At 42.3% G+C, this 26080-nt stretch overlaps 1 protein-coding gene across 3 annotated transcripts in view; it reads right to left on the reverse strand.

Moving 5' to 3' along the window:
• Positions 1-26080, reverse strand: part of PCSK5 (proprotein convertase subtilisin/kexin type 5) — a 419085-nt gene that overhangs the window by 54540 nt on the left and 338465 nt on the right. For all 3 annotated transcript variants that reach the window (XM_053656428.1, XM_053656427.1, XM_053656429.1), the window contains 2 exons: positions 25473-25679; positions 24314-24382 (listed from right to left, as the gene is read on the reverse strand). In XM_053656428.1, coding sequence (XP_053512403.1) covers positions 24314-24382; positions 25473-25679 — 276 coding nt within the window. The remainder of the gene's footprint in view (positions 1-24313; positions 24383-25472; positions 25680-26080) is intronic.

Below are 26080 nucleotides of genomic sequence, written 5' to 3' on the forward strand. Positions count from 1 at the left end.
AAGGTCCGTGAGGCTGGAGGGGACACAGCAAAAGGGACAGAGTGCAGAGATGAGGCCCAGGTCACATGCAGGGTCAGATCAAATATTGTATCATAGGCCAGAGTGAGAGGCTTGCATTCTAATCTAAGAGTAAGGAGGACCCACGAAAGCTTTATAAAAAGATTTGATGTGATCTGACTTACTTGAAAAGGTCAGTGTGGGTGCTGGGTGGAAAATGACTTCTTTACCTGTAGAAATGGATTCATCTATGAAAGCTTGCAAAACTAGGATTCTGTGGAACGCCTTTCAGGGACTCTTCTTTTAAGAAGTATACCAGAGGAGAAGTGACTAGAGATAAACTGAGAACATGGCTGCAGTAGTGAAGAAAAATCAGATTTGAAAGAAACTAAAAGGTGAAATGCTGAAGATTGGATAAGCTGTGGGGGGTAGAGAAGCAGGCGGACGCCCCAACAGCGGCTCGAGCACCTGGGTGGATGGGAGAGGAGGGGCGCTCTGCAGTAAACCTGACTTAGAAGCAAAAACAGATACTTAACTGATTATGTACTGTAGTCCCTACACTGCGTTGGATATTATAAGGAGCATATACAGATAAGAAAGGCAATCTCTGTCCTCAAGGAGTTTGCAATCTGGGGAGGGGATGGTAATTAACAAAGAGAAGAAATCATGATATGGCAAAATGTAGAATGAGCAGACACACCTCTACTCTGGTACACCTCAGAAATACTTGGTCAGAGCCCCAAAAGACCAAGTCACGATTCTCCTTCTCTCTCCCCATTTAATTAGGTTGTAATCTCTATTTTTGAATTAAAAAATCTAAAGCATTATTATTCTAGTCAGGGTTTCTAGATAAAATACAGGACCAAAATGGGAACCCAAGGTTTACAATCTCAGTGAATGAAAAATAACCTTTCCAGGACAGAAAAAGAACCATCCTGATTTTAGCCTTGACATTGAGTAGATTAAACAATAACACCACCTCCTCTGAGAATCTGTCACAATAAGCTGGACTGCATGTAGGTTTATACTCGGAATTCATGTTATCTCCGTGTTCTGGAGCATCTCAAAAGGAACAATTCAATATGAAGTGGTCTCCGGTAGGCGGTATCCCAGGGGCAATTGGCAGAAGCAAATGCAAATACTTTCTGGAGACATGTAATCTTAACCCAGATCTCAGAGTATTCTCCTAGGTATTTTTTTCCAGAAAAATGGCTACAGTTTAAAAAACTACACAAGGAAATCAAGCACTCTGAGAGGAAGTCAACGGAAAGAACCGATAACAGAGTTAGGCCCACAGAGATTATGAAGTTTGAAAGTATCTGGCAGAGAAAGCAAAAAAACCAATATTGTTATTTAAATATTATTAAACAAATAGTATTTAATAGTTTTAAAAAAATAAAAGAGCTTCTTGAAAATAGAAACAATTTAAAGAACCTATGCACCACAATGTTCATAGCAGCACAATTTACAATAGCCAAGAGTTGGAAGCAACCTAGGTGCCCATCAGTAAACGAATGGATCAAAAAATTGTGGTACATATACACAATGGAATTCTATACAGCAGAGAGAAAGAAGGAGCTACTACCTTTTGCAACAACATGGATGGAACTGGAAAGCATTATGCTGAGTGAAATAGGCCAGGCATTGAAGGACAAATACCATATGATCTCACCTTTGACAGGAAGCTAAAGAATAAAACAAACAAGCAAACAGAATAAAAACAAAGACACTGAAATAGAGAACAAGTGGGCAGTGACCAGAGGGGAGAGGGAAGGGAACTTAAGGGGAAAAAGGGGGGAGGAATTTTGAGGAACAAGTATGAAAGACACAGAGATGAGGACTGGGAGGGGGGGAATGGGAGGGAGGGGGGAGACCGGGCGGGGGGGGTGGGGTGGGATGGGAGAAATAGACAAAAAATGTACTTGAAAAGTAACTAAATAAAATTTAATATTAAAAAAATAGAAACAATTTAGAAAAGATCTAAATAAATATAGCCTGGATAAGTGAAAGACATAAAAATTTCAATTTAAACAGAAATGGTTAGATTAAACAGTTGATTAGGTATAGCAGGAAGCAAATTAGTAAGCTCAAAGATGCAAAGAAATGATAAAAAATTCAGTTCAGAGAGAAAAAACAGGGAAGGCTGGTAAGAGACATAGAGGTTAGAGAAGGTCTAATGTGTGCCAAAAAAAGATAATGAGATAACAGAAAAGGGCCAACATTCAAATATAATGGAATACCTGAGAACATTCCATGATCATTAAAAGATGCCAATAGTTAGTCCCAAGCAATGGGGTGTGTGTGTGTGTGTGTGTGTGTGTGTAACATTATTTTTTAAATCTACATAGTGCAATTGCAGAATAATGAAGAAAACAAAATGCTCTGTCTGTGGAGAAGGGTAAAGAGCCGTAGTACGTAAGAAGAAAGAAAATACCTTGAGAAGAGGACTTGAAAATTTGGCGGATGAAAGAGCATCAGTCATGTTAGAAAGACTAAAACAGGGCAGAAAGTTCTTTGAAATTTTGATGAAAGACCTGGAATCATAAAACATAAGCACCAGAAGGGGATATTGGCTCCACGCCCAGCTCAGATGTCCTAAGAGTATGGAAGCATTTTTTATCTGTTTGAGTCCTCTAGTTCTTCTAACAGAACAAGTCTTTTTTTCTGGGCTTCTATAAACTTTGTACTGATGCTGATGCTATTGTCATTGGGGTGCAATGGATTGTAACTGGTCTGTCAGAGTCAGGAAATACACCTTACCCATCTCCCCAAACCTGGCTCCTAGTGTTATGCTTACCATTAATTCATTCCTTCCACAACTATACTTTGAATCCTACTACACGCTAGGGCTACGAGCTTATTAATTCCTACTGTAATATGGATCTAGACTCAGGGTCTGGGGGATGCAGCAAGTGAGGAGACATTGCAGTGACTGTTGTGTGGTCAGGGTCACTAGTGGGATTGTGAACAGTTGACTGAGAAGGTAACGGGGTGATGCCCACGCCAGGGTGTGCGTGTAGAGGGGGAAGGGCAGTAATGGGGGGGTTCCTTGAGGAAGTGCATTCTTAGAGGAGACCTGAAAAACGAGTTTGACGGACAAAGGGGGAGAGATGGCGGAATCCTTTCTGTGCGGAAAGGCCTGAAGGGAGAGAGAGCTAAACCCACGGAGACGGTTTCTCTAGTAAATGGCTCATAAGATTCCCACTGAGGAAACTTAGAGTGATGAAATCTCCTCAGAATACAGCACAGTTGCCTTTGCCTTAAAGACGTATAGGCTTTTAAGGAGAGGAAGGAGAAAATTACCAAAGCGGGTTGCGAAGATTTGGGGATAGCTAGAGTACAAGTTGGGGCTCAAGGAAATAAAAAGGGACAGAGAGAGAAGACTGAGGAGACCCAGCAGTGGCTGGGTCAGTAAAGGAGCTTTCTTGTCATGTGTGGCACTCCAGGCTTTATCCAGAGCACTGGGTAGTTACTTTAGGTTTGTAGGCCGTTATCACAGATTTTAGAAAGAACACTATTATTACAGTATGGAGTGTGGATTTTTGAGAGTGAAAGGGCAGGAAAAGAAGAGAAGTCGGGGAGACCAGTTAGGAGACTATTGTGGTATTCGGGTGACCTGTGTTGGCTGCACACACTACAGTGCGGTGGCAGAGAGGAGTCAAAGGGAATGGAGCGAGAAACACGTAGGAAGAGAAGTGACTTGGGACTCCCGTGGGTTGAATTGTGTCTCTCAAGACAAGATGTTCAAGTCCTAACTCCTGGTACCTGCCGATGTGACCCTACCTGGAAATGGGGTCTCTGCAGATACAATGAGGTCCCACTAGACGAGAGTGCGCCCACATCGAATGACGAAGACCACGTGGGGACAGACACAGACACAGAAGGGAGGTGGACAGGGACCGTGGAAGCAGAGGTTGCAGTTACCGAGCTACAAGCCAGCAGTGTCCAGATGGCTGGCCATCACCAGAAGCTAGGCAGAGGAGACAGGGTTCTTCTCTCAGAGACTCCAGAAGGGAGCAGCTCTGTTGATTCTTTGATTTCGGACTTTGGGCCTCCAGTAGAGCGAGAAACATGGGCTCACTTGGAGATACTACGGACAGGTTCCAGACCACCAGGCCACTGCGACAAAGTGAGCGTTGCAGTGAAGCAAGTCACACCAGTGAGCTTCCCCAGTGCATATAGAAATCATGGTCACACTAATACAGTGTCTGCAATAGCCTCGTGTGTACATAACATCCATGTCTTAATTTAAAAATACTTTATCACCAGAGAATGTTAACCATCATCTGAGGTTTTAGTGAGTCATAATGTTTTGCTGATGGAGAGTGTGTGGCCTTGGTGTTGTTGGCTGCTGACGGATCAAGTGGTGATTGCTAAGGATGGGGGCGGTGGCAATTTCTTAAAAGAAGACAGTGATGAAGTTTGCGGACCTGATTTTCTCTTCCTTTCCTACCCAGTTTCTCTGTAGCATGCCACAGTGTTTGATAGCATTGTGCTCACAATAGAACCTCTTTCAAAATTAGTCAGTTCTATCAAATCCCACCATGTTGCTTTACCAACTAGGTGTGTGTTATGTCTCTTATTGTCATTTCAACAATCTTCACAGCATCTTCACCAGGAGTAGACATGCTACTTTTCCTTCACTCGATGCCATCGTAGGGCCACTAATTGCCCTAGTTTCAACATTGTGTCTCAGGCAATAGGCAGGCCTGCGGGGAAGGAGAGAGACGGGGGAGGGGCTTGTGGAGCAGTCAGAAGGCACACGACATTTAGTGGTTAAGTTTGGCGTCTCACACAAATACCGTATGTTCTCACCCACAAGAGGAATCTAATGAACAAAAGAAACTAATGAGCAAAATAAGACCCAAGACATGGAATCGTGGAACAGACTGACAGTGGCCAGAAGGAATGGGGGTTAGTGGTAGAAAGAAGGGGAAGGGACCCGCCGAAGAACATGTGTGAGTGACCCACGGACAAGAACAACAGTGTGGGGATAGACTGTGGGGGACGGGGCTGGGCCGGTAGGAAGGGGGCCAAGGGGGGAAATTGGGACAACTCTATTAGAAGAACAATAAAAAAAGTTTGGTGTCTTATATGGGCACTGTTCCTGGTGCCCCCAAACAATTAGAAACATCAAAGATCTGATCACAGATCACTGTAACAAGTACAGTAATGGAAATGTTTGAAATACTTTGAGAATTACTAAAATTATAGAAATACAAAGTGAGGAGATGCTGTTGGGAGAAATGGCACTGACTGATTTGCTTGATGCAGGGTAATGGCAAACATTCAGTTTTTAAAAAATGCAATATGTGTGAAGTGCAATAAAGCAAAGCGCAATAAAATGAGGTGTGCCTGTACGCGTACCTGTTGTTGTAAGGCACTTGCTTTGTGGCACTTGGTTACTAATACAGGAATCTAATACAGTGGTAGAGTGTGTCTAGCTGACAGCATTTCCCTCTGTGTTCTGCCTTGATCTTTAAAATATCAGAAAGACAGCTACTGCAGCTTCCTTCTAATCGGCCTACTTCTTTTTAACAGAAAGAGGAAAGCTCTATCCTCTGTGATTGGTGGGTTTGAGAGAAGGAACTCGGAATGCGTGGTGAGATGGGAAGTTTAATGTAGGGTCAGGGAGTGGTAAGTTCGCTTTTCATAGCTCTCACTCGTTTTCTATTTTAGCCTTGTAAGTAATCACGTTGATACTTCGATCTTTTACGATTTTTTTTTTTTGTACGACCCACCCATCTTCCCCAGTCTTAATGCTCCTTTGGTTCTGAATTGTGGAGAGAGGTATTTCTAACAAGCCCAGATACAGAGGAAAAAATAAAGGATTTCCTGCAATGTTTGGTGTGAGCAGCTGAGCAATGCTGCATTTGGAGCCTGTAACTCAGGAGCAGGAGTTGGGTACATAGTTGGGAGATGAAAGCAGGTAGGGGTGCTTGACATGTTTGCTGAATTGAAGGAAGTCCAACCTCCTCGTTTTATGGATGAGTAGACTGAGCCCCAAGGAACCGCAATCATTTATCCAAGGTCAGACAGAACAAATGCAGATTTGGAAACTTGTGGTTCTTATGAGTTCTAAGTGCTTTCTCTGTATTCTCCACTCTACTCCTTCACGATTATCTATCTTTGCTTAAAAATATTCATATATCCACTCTAAAAGACCATATTGTGCAGCCCTGCTATGCTGTTCAAAACCATTGACCCCCTGTATCAGTGAGCAAAAGCCTGAATCACATTGTCTGCTAAGGAATGACTATTGAGGACACAGGCCTTGCAACACTTCAGTTGGACCTTAAACCAACAGTTCACCCAAACCATTAATTTAAGGGCCTTCCACCCCTATGTGAGGGGTCCCCAGGACATTTCATCATTGCAGTGTTCATTTCAAGACCTTGCTTGGAATCTCCACTCTATTCGGGAGACCGTGCCAAAGTTGAACTGCCTGGAGCGAAACAGCACAATCCCTTGGAGAGTGAAGCAGGAGTCTAGGGCCGCAGGGGCCAAGCTGGAGAAGGCAGCGGGACTGGGTGTGCAGTCTCACTGGAATCCGTTTTTCTTTTTACCTCTCCATTCGGACAACAAGAAAAGGTTACAGAAAGAAAAACCCCTCACTTTCTGACTCTGCTTAGGTGCATTTCACATTCTCAGCATCCAAGGAAACTCTGCAACTAAATGTATTGTTAGAAAAGAGGAAAACCAAGACAACATGCATTTATCTCCCTTGCTGCCTAAACAGAAACAAACTGCTGAAAAACAAAATTTATTCTCCAACAGATATTTTCTAGTTATTACTCTTTTCCCAAATTGCTGGTTTGTGTAAACAAACGGCAGCTTGTGTAACCAATTGCTTTTATCTAGGGGAGGGAAAAATCTAAGAGCCATCCTGTGCGATATGCTCTTAAAAGAAAAAAAGAGCCTCTTACATTTTTAAAAAGATATTTTGAAAGACTGACTATTCATCATCAAGAATATTTTAAAGAAGTGATGTTTTCTTTTTGTATCTTCAATCGCTATAGCAACTGGATAACATTCTGCTCATGAATCAGGAGGCACCAGCCAGAGAGAGTCAGTCCTTTCCCCTAGGTCTGGAGCTTTTGTCTACTATCCTACCTTTTTAAAACTTCACAGAATTTGGAAACAGTTTTCTTTAAAAATGTTTCCCTTGATCTGAGAGTTTTGCTGTGTGCAGTACCTAGTTCATTGCTACATGTTTTCTCTTCTGTGCCATTTGATGGCTTCTGTGGACTACTAGGTACGTTTGGATTATTCCTTTCTCTTTGCTGAAGTGCTTTCATTTCTTACAGCTACGGGAGGGGTTGCTAAGCCTCCAGAACTGTGTAGTAGATTCTCCTGGAACCCTTTCTCTTCCTTACGTATACCATCAGCCAGAAGTGCAGTGTACAATTGAAAATGGGGTTTTGTTTCCTTTACTGTTCTTTCTAAGCTGCTTCTCCTTCTCGAAAGTCAGCAATCCCATCTCAGTTTTCATTAGTAACACTTGCATCTGCTAAAACAGCATCTTTGGGGAGCACAATTTGTAATCATTTGATGACCATAATTTGTAATCATCTGATGACCATAATTCCTGGCATCCATATACTCTTCTGAATGAATACTTGGTTCACACGCCAATTGCTGGATGGCTTTAAAGGTCAGAAAAAAATAGGGACAGAGGACACGGCAATGCCTGTAGTGCAGAAGCTGCTAATTGCAATCTTTGCAGAAATGTTTTGTTGGCCAGCACACTATGGACCCATACTATGTTTAACAAAATCAAAATATTTCCCATAAAAGTAGGGATGACCTCCAGTTCTGCCTGTGACAGTTGACAGAGGCTGAGAAGCACGTAACTGCCCTAGGCAGGGCTAGCCCTGTGGGTCTAAGTCCCCAGATGCCAGGCACCTGCAGGTGTTTGAATTTAGAACCCGGTTCTTGCCCAGTCTCCACCTCTGCCCCAGTTTTTACAGATAAAGAAACTGAGTCCTAGACTTTTCAGGACTTGACCAAAGCTAAAAGTTAATTAGTGGTAGCTTAAGAACTAGACCCACTGACCACTTGCACTGTGCTTCAGGTTCGCTGAGGGTTGAAACCGGGGCTGAGCGTGTTTCTCCTACAGAAGGGAGTGCGCACTAAGTACTTGGGAATCGCGCTGTAGACTGTGTCTGTAACTAGACAGATGCACACAGGGGATCACCAAGAAATGTTTCAACAACTCTTGTCATTGTGAGCTTTTCGAAAAGCACTCTGCGTGTTATTTTGAATAAGAAGGGAGTTATTTGTCCGGTACAGAGGAACGTATCACTGGGCACCAAGCATGTGTATGTGTATATACACCAGGCTGGGCCCAAAGGGAGAGATGTTCTGAGCATATTCTCCAAATAGGGAGGCTTTTCAAGATTCTTCAATTGTAGTAGACCAATCTGAGGGCTGGGAATGATGAATAAGGTGGAAAAGAATGCTAGAAGCAACATTCTGAGCACAGCGCTGATTTATTTAGAGAAGGTAGTGAAAGATAAGAAACGTTGTTATTTGTTCCCCCACCAATGAGTGAATGACACATGTCCTGGTCTCTAGCACCCAGTGAGTCTCTCTCCTCCGCTGCATGTTGGCACAATGCTATCTATGCCTGTGATGAAACGGTGGGCCCCACAAGTGTGTGCGTGCTTGCGTGTGTGTATGCACACTCCCCAAGCACATATGTAGGTTTTGTAAGGGTGGGCAATGAATTGCTAAACAAAAGGTAATACTCTTTATTTTTTAAGAGCCCTTTCTCCTTGGATCCATTCCCAAAGAAAAGATAAATTAATAAACAAATCCTGATTGTTTTGATGCCACATAAAGGAAAGGGAAAAGTTGGTCATAAAAGAGAACTTGGGCTGTGATAATATTTAATCTAAATAACTGATGGGGAAATGAAACCGTTATCATAATAAAAATAAGAGCTTAGCACCTGCCAGTGAGGCAGGCCACTGCCTGCCACTGAGACATGTCTCGTGGGGACTTGCAAGACTGGAGATGCTCTGCCCACAATGGCCTGAGTGCAGGGGCTTTGTGGTGACGGACAAAAGATTTTATGGAACAGCCAGACACCCAGCCGCTTCCAAGCCAAGCTCTTCTTCCTATTGAACCTCTCATGACTGCTCTAACAGCATCCCAGTGGCACTTAGGTCTGAAAACAAGGGGGAGGTCACAGTGTGATTAAGTCCACGCAATAACGTGTAAAGTAGAAAGCAGCTGACGATTATCTGCCAGATTGGGGGAGAGCGCTGCCCAACCCTGAAATCCCTTAGATTGGTGGTCTGTCCAGTGTGATTCTTTTGGCTAATCGAGGCCATGTCTTCCCTTCATTTCACGCTCTATGGGACTGATTGTTCGGTGAAAGCCTATTTCCCTTCTCCATGGCACGGAACACCCCAGGACTCGTTTGCAGGGTGCACTTAGACTAAGAGCTCCATTTTATAAGGCTGGGCGCTTTGCAGGTGGCTGATTCCTGTCTGACACAACAGAGATTCTGTCCTCAAGGCCATTGTTCTCCCTGCCACTTCATGGCCCTCTAGGGGCCTTCATTCACATTGGCAGGTGATAAGCTATTTTCGACTCGTGGGTAATCATAGTAATTCAGCATTTTTCCTTATTAGCACTTATGAATGGAGAGAGTGCGTGGAAGCTGCTCATCTGTGCTCTTTTCTTGAGGTTTACAGCTTTTATGCTCCAGATGGTCCATGGTGTTCGTCCAAAGGGATTAAATGAAAGAACGTGTACCAATCTTTCTAATGGTCACAAATTACATGGACGAGAACGCTCAGCACTTCTTTCTTTGCTTTGAGAGAAGCCACTGACCTTGCAGGAAAGCCAGTGTTGTTTTCCTCCCTGTTTCTTGAGAGGAGGTTGGAGGAGACCTTTACCCAATGACAGGCGCATGCACGGGGCCTAAGCGCACGGGTTCCTTCTTGCAGATGAGGCAATTTTCCAAAGCACTGAGAAATTTTAGTAATCTCCAGTATTTTCTAGAAACTTTGACAGTGATGAAAGCTGAGCGACCTTGACCACAGAAGGCTCAAAAGCTCATACTATTGGTATGTGTCTAGGAGGGGGCAGGATTTGGCTTCTGTAAGAGCACACCCACGAACACCAGTGTTCTTTACCAATGCTACAAATGATGAAAGGCCTTATTCCACATGAGATGAATAGGCGCACATTCAGAAACACTCAGAGACACCTGCGATTTACCCAGGCCGCCAGGATTCCTCCTTTAGGCCCATTATGGTTAATTATGTCTATACTTAGTAAGTGCATGTAATTATTTTTCACGATGGACTATTTACTTCATTCATCTGACATTTTGGCCGATAGCTTTGCTATCTTTTTGAGGAAATATGTATTTTTAGCCTACTATGTGGATATTTCTAAGCACTATGCTAGTGTTTTACTGTCTAATAGATTATTTGAAAATTGTGCTTTCTTTGACCAGGGCTCTATTTAATGTACCTAAAGAGAAATATGAGGAAATTTTCTGTCTTTAGGCTAATTTTAGAAGCTATGCATTCTAAAAGTCTGAAAAATCGGCAGGCATGATGAGATAGGTATCGCATGGAATTACAAATCAGAAGACACCATGTGGTTTGAATGGGCACCAAGTGCTAACTTGTTCTTCTTATGGGATTGCATACTTGAGTGGTTTTTCTTTTAACATTTTGTTTGAAAATGACTTAAAACTTAAAGAAGAGTTTTAAGAACAGAACCAGTGACTCCTTGCCCAGATTCATCCACTAACATCCCACCCCACTCGCTGTATAATTTACTCACTTGCTCTGTGTGTGCTCTCCGAGCCATTGAAGGTAAGATGCGTACCTTGCGGCCCTTTACCTCCAAGTACTCAGTGTGTACTTCCTAAGAATAAGTGCATTCTCTAATGTAACCGTTGTCTACTCATCAACTTCAGGAACTTTCATGCTAGTAAAGTCATCTAAATTACTGTCTGGATTCCAATTTTATTATTTTTTTTAATTGACCTGATTGATAGGGACACACTCTAGGACCACCCACTGCCTTCGTCATCTTCTCTCTTTAGTCTCCTGTAATCTGGAACAGCTCCTTGACTCTTTGTCTCTGGTGACACTGACATTTTTTTTAAGGTGACAGTTCCTTTTTTATAGCATGTTTCTCATTTGGCATTTGTCCGACACTCCCCCTTGTTTAGACGCAGGTTAAGCATCCCCAGCCAAACTCCTGCACAGGTCAGGCCGTGTCCTTTTCAGGATATCACATCCAATCCCACCTGTCCCCCTTTAGTGATATTAATGTGCACTCTTGGTTTTGCATCTCAAGAAATTTCCTTGCACTTTAATCCAGCAGACATTGAGCCCCTGAAGCTGATGAGAGTTCCATTAAGAAAAGCGAAAGGAAGCTGTTTCAGGGCAGAGGTGGAGACATTTCAGATTCAGAGCGAGCATCAAGGCAGGAAGTGACATTTGAGATAATAAAACAATATTAATAGCTATGCCATTAACATTTGTAAGAAATGCTAACTTTTGAGCCCTTACCCTGTGCTGAGCACTTTATTCTATGCTTTAGATTATGTATTAGTTTTCTCTTGTGGTAACAAATTACCACAGATCCAGTGGCTTACAATATTACAAATCTTTTATTTTACAGTTTTGTGGGTCAGAAGCGCTTATGGATCTCACCGGGCTAAAATCAGGATCCCTTCCGGAGCTCTAGGTACTGGCTCTGTTGGCAGAATTCAGTTCCTTGCAGTTGTAAAACTGAGATCTATTTCCTTGCTGGCTGTCAGCTGAGGGCTGTATCCAGCTTCTGGAGGCCACCCACATTCCTCACCTACAGGGGGGTCCCTTCAGCTAGCTTCAGAGCTAGCAGTGATGAACCTCTCCTGCTCTCTCATCTCTGCAGCCATAAAGGGTCTCCACTTCTACAAAGTTTTGTTTAGATTCGGGCCCACCTGGATAATCTAGGATAACATCCCCACCTTAAAATCTTTCACCTTAATCACATCTTCAAAATCCCTTGTGCTGTGTAAGGCAATACATTCCAAGGTTCCCGGACGAGGGTGTGGACATTGTTGGTGGAGCCAGGCTTCTGCCGTCCGCAGGTGGGTTATCTCATTAGATACTCAAGTGATGCTGTGCGGTGGGTACTGACACTACCCAGGAATCTACGATGCTGCCAAAGTTTAAAGAAGTTAAATGAACTTCCCAGAACTGCATGGCTGGTAAGAAGCTGGAGCAAGAATAACTTTATGCAGAGGGGTTTATCTAAACTTGAAGATTCAAATTTTCATTTTAGCAACAAAATCCTTTACCAAATAGAAACATATGAACAATCAAATATATAAACAAGATGAAGGCAAATTTGCCTTGGCAAAATTGGGAGAAGTGGATGGTAGGGAAGCGAGGGACTTCACAGAAGAGAGGGCAGACCCCTGATCCACCCAGCCCCCCTGTCTCCTGCTGAAAATGTGAGGTTCAGAGACTAGTGTGAAATGACTTGCCTGGGGCTAGAGTCTGGCTCTTTCACTCCCCTGCAAGGGCACTTTGAACCGTGCACCAGAGATTGACCTGTCAGGAGTCTGCCCCTTCATTTGTTCAAAGATTGTGTATTGAGTATCTACCTCTATGTGGTCCACAGGATTCCAGGTGCTGATAATACAGCAATCCAGAAACTAAAGTCCCTGCCTTCTTGCAAGTTATATTTCAGTGAAGGAAGACACACAGCAAACACGTTTTAAAAGTAAACTAAAAGTCAACATGCCAGGTGATTGTATGTGGTCTACCAGAATTCATATAAGGTGGTTAATGTGTCTATGGGGGTGAGGGGTGGGAGGCAGACACAGAGAGACAGACAAAGATGGGCTGGCTTCTTCAGGCTGGGTGCCAGGGGGAATCCTCTTACAGGATGACATCGAAACTGAGACATGATGACAAGGAGGGGCCCTGCTGTGTTAGTATCTTGGGAAGAGCTGGGTCAGGGAAACCACAGTTAGTGCAGGGCCTGGGGCAAGAACTGGCTGGAAGTAATCAAGAGCAGGACCCTGGAGTGTAGCTGGAGTGGGAGGAAGAGGGAAGGAGGTGGAGGATGAGGTCAGAGATGTGCAGGAGACTCAAATTAGTGAGGCTCTTTGAGTAGCACACAGATCTGTTGACTGTCAAGCATTATGTACTAGTTCTGGCTTGAGACAGAATTAGCAAGTGAAGAACCTATGGCTTGTTGGTGGCAAAAGCCCAGTGCCCGATCAGGTGAGGTGTTTGTTCATCGGACAGGGTTCTGATGCTAAGTTCCCAAGTGGCCCAGGCACATTTGGGCACAAAGTGTGACAGTTGGATGATGGCTTTGGGTAACTGTCATTAGCCATGGTAAAGTTAAGCTGTTACTGACTTCATGATTCTGATTTGCATTTTAATATTCAAGGGTATAATTACTAAACCCAGTCCAAGGAATAATTGACAGATTTTTATGTTTGAGATCTCAGTAGGTCACACTTCCCATTTATAAAACTTTTTAGTTGCTCCTTTGCCGAGCACATAAAACAAATTTATTTCTGAATTGAGGCCTTGTATGCCAAATTTTTACAGCCTTAAATACAGTATTTTGTCACTACTATAAATGGTTCTTGACTTACCTCCCACAGGCCCTTCAGTGCTAAAAGCAAGAGGCCTCCCTTATTCACTCGTTTCAATTCATAGATTTCTAAGTTGAAGCCAGGTCATTTGGATAATATTTCAAATGTACAGACTGCATTTCTGCTAAACATAGTAAATCCGCAGTTTTACAGTTGGGTTGGGCAGTTGGCATGACTGTGCCGGGCCTCCCCAAAGTGCCCCTTTGCAGTGGTGTCCTTTCTCTTTCATGCCCCACCTCTAGTCCTCACCCAAAGGCTGGGCATTATCCCTGACATGTTGGGGACATGGTAATATAGAGACTGCATTTTTAGGTTAATTAATTTTTCTAGTGGAACAGCCAGGTTTCTAACAATTATTTTAGGATGTGAAGTTTTGTCATGATGTTACATCAAGCTATCAGCTCTTTCTGGTCCAAGTTAGAGATTGGAGAGGCTGGGAAACTTTTCTACTCTGATATTCCACCCTTTGCATCTCTAGATTATACATGTTACCCCTCTGGAGGTAATGCCACATTTGTCCTGGGGTTTTCTCTTGTCCTGGTGATATGATTGAATGGGGACTGCTCAGGTAGAAAGGCTTCTCTCCCAGTGGTCTCCTCGGCCGGTCCTTGGTGGCCATGGAAGAAGGGGCTGAGAGGCGGACCTCCCCGGTCTGCCTGTCTGGTTCATACAAAGCATTCAGTGGTCTTACCTAGTGGTGGATAATTTATAGGTTGTCAAAACACACTGTTTTTATGGAAAACATTTGAAGAAAAAAGTTTGCTGCTACAGATGGCCATAGGCACAAATGAGAGGAACGAAAGTTTGACTGACCTGGTAATATCACCAGTGAGAACAGGACTAGTGTTAGGAGATTCCAGGCTGGATACCCCTAGCCTGCCAGTGCTTCAACCTTAGGTCTTGGCCAAGGGGTGGTAAATGAGGCATGGCCTTGCCCGGACCCTGTCCTGAGCCCACTGCCTTCTCCAGCTTTCCGTGCTCTTCTGCCCCCCATTCTGCTTCTCATGCCCTCGGTGGGAAGCTGAACTGAAGGCTGCTGGTAGGGCTGCAGCCAAGACTTCTCCGGTGGGAGGTGCAGGGAGACTTCATGGAAAGGATGAGTCTGGACTCCTACCAAATTACCCTCCTGTTGACTTTTGGAAAGCTGAAATTTCAGGCCCTAGAGGTGCAGAAGCAGTTCACTGACACTCACTGTTGGCTCTAATCTTAGCTAGAGACCTGCTGGTTAGCAGCTGGGTGTCAACAAACAGATACTCCTGCCTCACCCAGTGTCTGAGGCAGGAGTATCAGCATGTCTGCTTTGTGACTTAAATCAGTTCTTTCTCTCCTTAACCGGTGGAGCTGGATGCTCTTCCTACCATCTGGTGAAGGACTGTAAAATGGCTGTGTGGCAGTGGCACACGGAGACGGAGTGTTGGAGGTGAGATGACGACAGCTAAGAATAGGCACCAAAAGCCACAGATATTTACCGAATGCCTACCTGATGACAGGCACTGCGCTAAGTGCTTGTGACACAATGGCACACAAGTTAGACGAGTGACCTCAGGTACACCGGGTTAGAATGAGGTTAGAAATGGAGAGAAAGCAAAGGACATTTTATTTTGAGAGTAACAATAGAGCTTTGTGGTTTCTTGCTCTTAGAAAGTCCAAGGTACATCTTTCTAGTTTTCATTATAATCTCTAGGGCTATATTAAGAGGTAAAGGGAAGGCAACTCATGGATGTCTTCCTTTATAAAACGGGATGGAATTAAGAAGTGAGAAGTATATAGAACTTGCTCCAGGCTTTTTTTTTTATTGTGGTAGGGGAAGGATGGAGATAGATGCTAAGATTTCAGACTCCATTTTTCACAATGCTACAAAATCAAGTAAGACCTAACTATCCATAGTTCTAGTCCTTAATGCTGGCCTCACTTTTAGGTTTGTTTTAAACCTGATGGACAGACGTAAGCTGAGGTCTTGATTGCTGAGTGGTTTTTAGAAAAATCAAACATTTCACTAACAGAAAGTAATTTGGCAACATTTTTCCAGCTTGTTATTCTTAACCATGCAAAAGAATGGCTTTCTAGATAGTTCTGTAAAGGTGAAATCCATCCCAGCAGCCCAAATGCCCCTTGTCCCCAGTCTCGGAAAGTGTACTGTCGCTGACCCCCACAGTGCTCGTGGCAATGGCAGCTGGTCTTCTAAACCCCTCCGCCCTGTGGGCTGCGCTGGACCACACTCAACCATGCTTTTGTCTAACTAGGTTTGTTTTGAAAGTCATTGGCTCAGTCCTCCTCTGCCAGTATACGTGATCCAGAGAGCGTTGGCCCTCGGCTCGACTTCACAGGTCAGTTACACAACAAGTAGGAGGGACTTTGATTATATCCGGCTCTGAGGGAAAATGGTGTAATGACACGGGCAGCCAAGATGATGAGCTAATTGCTCTGGAATTGAACTTGGGATACCTCGCCACTATTTTCTTCTCCCCCATAACTGTAAGAATGTGAACTTGAATGCAGGAGAAGGAACAATGGGAAATTTCAGGAGACATAACTACGGCACATTTAAAAACATAAACAAGAATGAAACAAATATGGCAGATTGATCTTTTCACAAAAATGATGTCTGAGTACTGTCTACTCTGGAAAAAAGAGTAAATATTTGGATGTTCTATGGGTTTGGAGCCAGACAGCTCTGAATTTGGACTTGGCTCTAACACTTGCTAGCTATGTGACTTCAGGCAAATTACATAAGCTCTCTGTGCCTTGGCTTTCTCATCTATGAAATGGGGATAAGCATTTTAAGCAGAGAAGATTGTATGAGAATTAGAGATCATGTTCGTGAAGTGCCTACCTAGCACGGAATGAACTGTAACTTGTAATTGTTATACTGTATTAAATAATGCATCTGCCTCTGCTTCAGCTTCAATCCTCAAAAAAGTATTTTAAACATGAGATTGAAATGATCAGTTTAGTATACCTATTTTAATCAGTGATTTATATACCCATCCTAATTAGCTCTGATTGCACATTAGGATTAGCTGGCAATTTTTAAAGAACACAGATGCCTGAGTCTTACCCCAGACCAATTAAATCAGGAACTTTGGGAGTGGACCCTAACTGGTGTGGCTCAGTGGGCTGAGCTTTGTCCTGCAAACTGAAAGGTCACTGGTTTGATTCCCGGTCAGGACACATGCCTGGGTTTCGGGCCAGGTCCCCAGTTTGGGGCATGTGAGAGGCAACCGATGAATGTTTCTTTCCCTCTTTCTTTGTCCCTTCCACTCCTTCTAAAAATAAACAAGTCAAATCTTAAAAAATAAATAAATAAAATTTGGAGAGGGTCGCAGGACTGCATTTTCCATCTTCCCAGGTGATTCTAACATGCCCCTAGGGCTGAGAACCACTGGCCCTTCCCATTTACATGTGAGCCCTTTGGGATCAGAAAGCATGTTTTATTTTCCTTTATATACCCATGCCTACTTACCCTGATGTAGATGCTCAGTAAATATTTCTTAAACCAAATACAAAAGAATTAGAGAAATTTGTCCAAATTCCCCAAACCGGGCTCATATGGGTACTTTTCTGGGGCAGCAGATGAAGGCAAGAGTATCAGTATATTGTTATTCTCACAATAGGGATTTGAAAGAGTGGGGTAAAGAAAGCTCAGGGTCCTTTCAGCTGACAGTTCACCTATTGACTAAGTCAATTTATCTGTCACAGGTCCTCTTTTTGACTCTTTAGTTGCCAAGGGATCAGAGAAGTAACACAGCACAATACTTTGGGAAACACCATCAGTTAAGGAAAAAAAAAACAACTTCCTCAGAAAACTTGCTTGAAAGAAGGAGAAAGTCAGACACTGCCACGGTAAGATAATGGGCAAGATCAGAGAGGCAGAACAGAGAAATCAGTGGAACAGAGTGGGCAGGTGTTGGGGACCATTTCCTGTACAAACATATGATGTGAGACCCTGGACTGTAGCAGCAGCAGGCCCAGTCGTTACCATGGCAAGAATGTCATTAGGGTGTTCACAGGCACAGGACGAGATTGCACCTCCCCACTGTGTGATCTCGGGCACGACCAAGTGACTTGCTTTGGCCAAGAATATGTGAGTGGAAGTGACAAGCGTCACATTCTGGGGAAACCTTCGAGAGCCAGTGTACTTTTCTTCTGCCACAACAAGGTGATGACCCATCAGCCTGGGTCCTGGATCGACCACCATGCAGGGCAGAATTCTCAGCTGTCCTGTAATGGAGGTGTAGCAGGACTGAGAAATTAACCTTTGTAGTCTTAGGTGTTTTGAGGATTTGGAGGTTGTTCGTTATCCAGCCCTGCCTATCGTAATGCACACATATGGCAAAAAAGCTTCTAAGCCAACTGCTTCCTCTGTCAAAGGGTAAACAAAGTTATGTACAAGGTTGCTTGAAACTGTTGAACAACTCTTTCACTTCCCCTATGCATTAAATTGGTCAAGTTTTAATTCTTCTCTAATCCTCAATTTCTCCATTTGTAAAATTGTCGGGATTTTGTAGATTTGAAAACACGTCATCTACCCCAAGTGTTTAGCAGAGTGTCTAGTGAATGATGACGCTTGATAAATATTAGGTTGTACAGCCCTGTTGTTTGTGGAATAAACTGAATGAAATGGGAAAGCAGAAAGCACAAAAGTATGCAATAAATATTTACCGAATGAATTAATGAGGAAAGCCGGGATGAATAAGAGAGCACGGAACAGCAGAACTGCAGATTCTTCCAGTGTCGGGGTCTTTTTTTTTTTAAGTCTCATTTCTTCTACACCCCCATCTTTGAAATTAGGTATCATTTAGAAAATGAGGGGGAGAGGGAGGCCTTTAATGAATGTAAATAAAAACAATCATTTCAAGTTCTTTAAAGAGAGCACTGCCTAACGGAGCTTGCTTGTTTCTCTTTTCTTCAGCAAACTGGTGACTGTGCGTTTAGATTTAATTCTTCCTCTGAAGCTGTTTGGCCTTTTAAAGAAAAGAGGCCTCCTAAACTGCCCTTCCCCGCTGTCTTGGAGATGAGGATAGTTACGGACCTGGGTCAGGTCTAAGGTCCACACGACCGGGAGTGAGGCACTAACTAGGTCACTAGAAAGAAGGTCCTTTATGGGTGTTGGGTTTCACTTTTACCATCAGCAACTTCTTTCCAATATAAAGGAGATGCTAGCCTAGTGTACATTTTATTCTGTAATTCTTTTGGTTTGGGAGGTACCTGAATTATTCAACACTGGTTTTGTTCCCCATTAAGTGTGTGGGGAAGGTCCGGTGGGAGGTTTGGGTAAAGGGAATAAATAATGACCAGTGCCTATATTTTATTTGGAAAACCCTGTGTACCTGTCCCATTGGAAAACTAACACATGAATTTTATGTCTCAGATGTTTTAATATTTTTCTTCTATGAACAAGGTCTCACTCTTTAGTAGAATGATAAAATGTTTAGACGCATCCTTGACTTTTTCCCACTAGATAAAAGTTTCTATCCCCACAGTGTTGACAATAAAAATATCTCAAAACATTGAATAATGTTCCCTGGGGTCACCCTCCCCTTCAATTGATAATGATGCTTTTGTCGGGGAGACTAGGTGATACTGTGTGCTTGTTAATTCATCACATCAGGAACCACGTGATGTCAGGTTGTGTGGAACTAATGATAGTCATGCTTAATATAATAATTTGGTCAGCTCAGTAACCAGCAAATCTCTCCTTTGTAATTAACTGTTAAGTATGGAGGTACTTTAAGTATGGAGAAGATAAGTGTGATTATCTTCTTCTCAAACAAGTTTCCACTTACGATTTTAGCATCCACTGATGAGTCTCCCTTGACACACTAGGGAGTATAAATTTTGATTTTCTAGTTCTTCCTCTGTGTATACCAGCCAAATTTTTCTATAAAGGAAAGCTTTCTCCTTTAGTCTAGTTTCCCTTTCTTTTCCTTTCTCTCTTCTTTAAATATCATCGAAGCATAGATTTTTTTTTTTTTAACGAATTGCAGTTCTTTATCATCAGTATTTGGATGTTCATATTGTCCAAATTGGCCAGTGGTAGCTCAGGTACACTGAATGATGTGTCATCTGTTATGAATATATGAACCACTTACATGGTTCAAATAAAAATGTGTAAAGGATGTGCCTGGAGAAGTCTCGCTCCTCATTTCTTTATCCCTTCCTCTGTAGGTAACCGCTTTCATTAGTGCCCGATTGGTCTTTTTTGCATTTCTTATTAAGAACTAAATGAAATATATAACTATATTTTATTTCATCATCTTTATTACCAAAAAGGTCACATACAATGCACACCTTTTTTCACATTGCCTTCCACTGAACAGAATACATGAAATTCCTATCAGTTCATGTAGATCTTCTGTGCTCTTTTTCTGGCCACACACTACTCCATCACAGACATGTACCGTAGCTGATCCAGTCAGTCTGCTGTGACTGGGTGTTTAGGTTGTTTCCATAGTTTACTGCCACAAATAACGCCACAGTGAACACCACTGTGGGTTTGCTGTTCTGAGCTGTGGGGTGTGTATCCTCAGGGGAGAGTCCTAACAGAGATGCCATGAAGTCAAAAGCTACATGCATATGTCAGTGTGTTATCCTCTGTGAGATTTTCTTCAGCGGTCGTTGTACCATTTTGTCTTGCTACCAGTAATGAATGAGAGTTTTCCTACAGCCTTGCCTGTGTGATGTGTTATAAGTTTTTGAATTTTTGCCAATCTGATTGGTGAGAAATGGTAAGTCACAGCAATTTTAATTTGCATTTCTCATATAATGAACAAAGTTAAGCATCTTTTCTTATACTTAAGGGCCATCCTGTTTCACAGGATTTAAAAAACCTATTTCTTTCTTCTTAATTTTCTGGCTGTTACTCTTGATCAGGCTTCTGCTACTTAGTACCTGGGTATGCAAAATAGTCTTGCTGGTTTCTTTGCTTGCAGCCTTTCTCCTTTTGATGATCCTGAACATAGTTAACATGGTTACCAAATTAATATTACTAAAACATCCTTTAAAACACTCTCTCTTTGTAGAAGAACCTTCAATTGTTCCCTTTTAGCCACAGAATACTTTTTATTTTTTTTAATTTAAAAAAATTTTATTTTATTTTATTTACTTATCTTTAGAGGAGAAGGGAAGGAGAAAGGGAGAGAAATATCAATGTATGGTTGCCTGTCATGCGTACCCTTCTGGGAACTGGCCTGCAACCCAGGCATGTGCCCTGACTAGGAATCGAACCGCGATACTCTGGTTCACAGGCCTGCGCTCAATCCACTGAGCTATGCCAGCCAGGGCTACAGAATACTTTTTAACTCATTATTCCAGAACTCAAGATATGATTTCCAGGCACTTTCCAAACTTCTCTTTGCCTACTCCCTTGTATTGATTTATTCCTTCTTCAAAACTGATTCATGTAGCTTCCTCCAAACCACTTTTCCTGCTACTGTCCAGGGCAAAAGCTCTTCTGCAGTGCAGTCCTGCACTCTTACCTGTGTAAACTATGAGGCTTATCTCAAGTCCCGTCTTCCGGAAACTTTCCTTGACCACTTCAGTGTTCAGGGATTCCCTCCTTTCTAGATTCTGTTGGTATAAATCTTTGTCTGCTTATTTAGGATTTAATTTTATGGCCTTTTCTTTTTTTGCAATTACGTAAAAGTTAAAAATTTGTGCATACTTCCCCCCAAGACTAGGGGCTATAGAAGTTTTAGTGAGTGAATGCTAATGGATTTTCATAACTTACTTCTGAGCCAAGACAAGGGCAACATATGTCTATTTTGTTGACAAGATAATGAAGTAAAGAGAGATTATACAATTGAGTAACATCAATCATTGACTTACTGGTCACGTAGGTAGGAGCCCCAAATTTCAGGTTATATTCAAGTGTCATACTTACTACCACATTCCCTAAATTTAAGAATGCCTTAAAACACGAGATAAAATTGATTCCATGTATTTGTCTTCTCAATTAATTAATTGAGAATATAATTTAGATGGCTTAGATTTATTTTTATTAAAATGTCCATTCAAGATACTGATTAAATAGACAAAGAATTTGGCATCAAATCCTCTTGGGACAAAATGGGGTTATATAAAAATGCTATTTGTTTTCAGTCTGATGAAAGGCCCATACACACATTTGATTAGAAAAAAATATCATCTAAATCCTCGTGTCTCCTAAGCCATGCATTTCTGCTTTGCATTTGGGAAACTCTCAAATGCAGTTCAGTAGACATTTGCACATTATTGTACATTTATCACATCATAGGCAAGCTGTTAGTTCTTGTGGGAATAGAGTGTATAATTCACAGAGCTTGTCCTCAAGTAGTTTAATATCTAGGCAGAAAGATATGTATCTATCAAATATTACTGCAAAAAAGCATTATTATTGGTCTATAAACAAGGGGAAATGAGAAAAGAAAATTAATTCTACTGGAGAGAGCAACAAAGGATTCAGAAATAAGGAGCTAATTGAGTTCAGCCAACACAATCCAAAATACACAAGGCTCAAATGTATACTTTATAAAGTAAGAGAAATTTTAGTATTTAAAATGAGAAATTAGTAGCCTCTAACAAGTTCTTGTCACCTCTCCTATAATCCTGCTGTCCTTTGTATCTCTTTGTACTCTGGTAGGTTGTCTTGCAAAAGATTCGGCCCCTGGTGTGTCACTTGTGACGCCCAGAGAGAACCTTACAGCAGGATCACTGCTGTATCAACTTTGACTTCCCGGTGCAGGAAGAATAGAAAATTAAAATTCTTAAAGGAACGGGTGAAACATTTTGAAAGCACTTTGTGAAGTCAGTTGAACTTTCTAATGTTTGCATGTTGATTATTTGGGATTTTGAGCCCCCAGATGGCCTGTGCTGTGGAATTCATCTTGCTTTGACTACACTCTGGTCTCATCTTCAGTCGGGTCAGCTAAGGGGAGGGTGTGCACAATGCAGACTGTGGTTGGCCCCATGCCCTCCTCCATGCCAAGATCCTCACTGATCCTGAAAGGGTCCACACACATTCATTCATCCTTTTAAACCTGAGAGTGTAAATCACAAAAATCACAGGTTTCAGATCTAACAGACAGGTACACAGGCAGTGTGTGCGTGTGTGTATAGATACACACACACACTTTATGATGCACAAAGATGGGCACATAACACACAATAGCAAAGGTGCAAAAGGAGATGACAGAAATTGGCTGGGTTGTGAAACCTAATGGGCAGATATGGTCTGAGGTGGGCAAAAAGGGAAATCTGTGTAGTCAGAAATAGTTATCCTTGCTCCCTGCAAGAATGATCACCACTTACCACTTCGTAGGAGACGACAGAATTTTCTTATCTTTTTAATTTTAGTACTGTTGTTACTTATGCTTAGGTCTAAGTTTGCCCCCCAGAAATTAGCATTTTACTCTTACTTTTTTCTCTAAATGTTATCCTTTTCTGAAGTTCAACTCACTATTATTTTTTATTGTCCAGTAATCTATACCCCTTTTTTACAGTGGAAGACAGCAGGAGAATGGCATTCAAGTTCCTGAAAACCTCTATTTTATAAAAATACATCATTTCCATTTAAGGCAGAGAGAACTGGTGACAGCCATCAGGTAAATTATAATTCATGTGTAACATTTAAGAATTAAGGAAACCCATTAGAGAAGGTCAATACAAAGCCTACTTAATCCTGACACAGTCTGACCCCTTGCAACCTCATGAGTGTTTCATGAAGCACTGGCTTCACTAGGCAGCTTATTAGAAACACAGGTTCTTAGGCCCTACCTGGACCCACGAATCAGAATTTGCATTTTAACAAATTCCCTGTGGTATTTGTGTGCGCATCAAAGTTTTAGAAGCATGAGTTAACCAATCACAGGGCCTCATGGAAACTCCATGAAGAGAAATTATTCCATCAATCTTTAATTTAGGTTGGGTTTTCTTCAGATCCACAGACCCACATGCTAATTAGTTTCAATATCTTGTCTAAATTTACATCAAGATACATTCCTGGAATTTGGTGGCCTCCCTACCTTTCATTTTGCATCTAATCCAATGGTGCTTTGTGGTACAGACTGTCCCTACCACTCACTTCACAGGAGAACCAGGTGGGGAGAAAAGAGGAGCAAGTGATATGAATTAGAGAATTATGTGGAAGACTGATGAGTGCTTTTAATTGTATGATGGAGATTTCAACTCACTGTCACCACATTGTTTTTTTCCTCAAAGTATCGTCTTAACCTTGAAGTCATTTTTGCAAAGGAAAACCCTCAAGCTCCTGACAGGCTTTTGTGTTTCACATACCAGCTGCACGATTAGGCATATTTCTTTGCTTGATCTTATTTCTCTCCCACCATTGTTCGTTTTTGAACTTGTGATATTGAGAAAGTAAGGAGAGGCTGGGTCCCAGGTACTGAGAAACTTGGTTGCTGGAAGTATCCCTGCCAACTAGCTAATAGCCAGAGGAAAAGATGCCTGTCCTTTCCCGAACTTGAGTTTCACGAAGACAAGAGAGCTCTCCATTGCCTCCAAAGGGAGCATCTCTCACTGCCACCCAGCTTGCATGGGAATGAGCCCACTTAATGGATACTGATGTGACACTGATGACAACAATGGCAAAAGTCTCTGCCGAAGGAATGACAGGGGGAGGTTGTGTGGAAAAGGACACAACTATTTCACCTCTTTAACCAACAAAGGAAGACAACATACCCAAGCTGCACCCCAAACATCCTTCTTCACAAGGCACACATTCTTCATAGTCTGGGTCTCGGACTTCACCTATACAGTGAGAAGAGTGAAAAACAGTTCATGTGGAGTGGAGACACATCAGTTGCTATAAAAATCTGTTGGTGTGTAGCTTATTTGCAAGCAAGCCATAGAGTAAATATGAAACCCCAAATCATCTTTAAGGATCTATGTGTCATTCTCATTTTTTCTCCATTAATTAAGTGATTAGATTAGCTTGGTTGGGTACAAATAGAACAAGAGTGGGAACATATGCCATGCAACTTCTATTGAAGTTAAGCTTGCAGCTTTTATTTCTTAAAGAAGTAAGTTCTGGGAATATGGAATTGGGTATATAAATAAACAGGCTCTGTCTCTTCTTATCTGCTCTCCTAAACATTTTTAAAAAAAGTTTTAAATCCTATACTACATTAGTAAACATTAAGAAGAAAAAGAGATATGTTTTAATTATTCTAGAAATACCTCAGAGCTCTTTTTAGAACCAGATTAGGCGTAATTCTTATACGGAGCAGAGAAAGTTTGCAGTATTCTTACGTGGAAGAGAACAATAATAATAAGTGCTGTTTTAAAATCTCCTTTTCCCTATGTAAGGTAAGGGGTTGGGGAATAACTATAATGTATGATTCACAACACATTTTAATATTTTCAGGTAGTTTTAAAAGGGCCGAGTCTCTCTGGCTCCTCACAGCACGCATCTTGGTGCTGTGCTCTCTCTTTTGCAAATGAAGAAAATGAGCAAGGCATGGAGAAATTGGACTAATTTTTCCCAGAGTCTCATAACTAGTAATTAGGATGGAGAAAATTGTTGGCCATGACTTCCAGATTCTAATCTAATTTTCTCCCCACTGTACCCTACCCACGAACCTCCCACTCAAGATCAATTTCTGTGTGATTGGCTGTGCTCATTATGTCCTTGGGTTGTGTCTAGGGAAACCCAGAGAAAGGGTGGGTAGGGGAACACAGAGGGGCACCTATCATTGTTCCCACTTGATGTATAGTCACACAAAGTAATCCCAGGCACTGACAGTTAACCAAGAAGACAATTCAAGAATGTGAGACATCTACGGGTACAGTTTTTCCGGCCACCTCCTGGTGTAGGGCAGTGGCCCCAGAGCAGCCTTACCTGGTCCACACTCTAACTTCTGGCAGGTGTGGTTGGTGGGCGCTATAAAGTAGCCAGCCATGCATCGCGTGCAGAGGTGCGCACTGTGGCAAAGCTCACAGTTGTCTGGGCAAGGCAGGCAGGCGTGCCCCTTGGCAGGGTAGTGCCCCACCGGGCAGCTCTCCCGACACTCTCCCTGGTATAGGAGGCGCCCCTGGCCATGTTTATCTGAACAGATAGAGAGGCAACAAAATAAGGGAAAATGAATGCAATTAACCATGAATCTAATGCATCAAAAAACTTTTCATTAAAAAAATATGACCAAGTGCTTTGGCTCCTAGGGGACCAGGAGTATAAGAATGGATTTAATCTGTATACTTGTATTTGAAAAGTTTTCCTTGGGCTCCTTTCAGTATCCATGGAAGCTCACAGACCTGGGGGCTAGAGACCTCAGGAGAATAAACAAATACTGATAGACAAGGCTCTTTCTTTGAAACGACAGTGCAGTCTTTTAGAATGATTTTGAATTCTGTGATCAAAATCACATGCTTATGTTAACTGGCTGAATTTTTGCACTGCTGCCAGTTCCCATAATGGCAGCCCACTGAAGCACCAGACCAGGCACACGT

Source organism: Artibeus jamaicensis, unplaced genomic scaffold (genome assembly GCF_021234435.1).
Source record: "Artibeus jamaicensis isolate MK-2021 breed Jamaican fruit bat unplaced genomic scaffold, CSHL_Jam_final scaffold_1964, whole genome shotgun sequence".
NCBI lineage: Eukaryota > Metazoa > Chordata > Mammalia > Chiroptera > Phyllostomidae > Artibeus > Artibeus jamaicensis.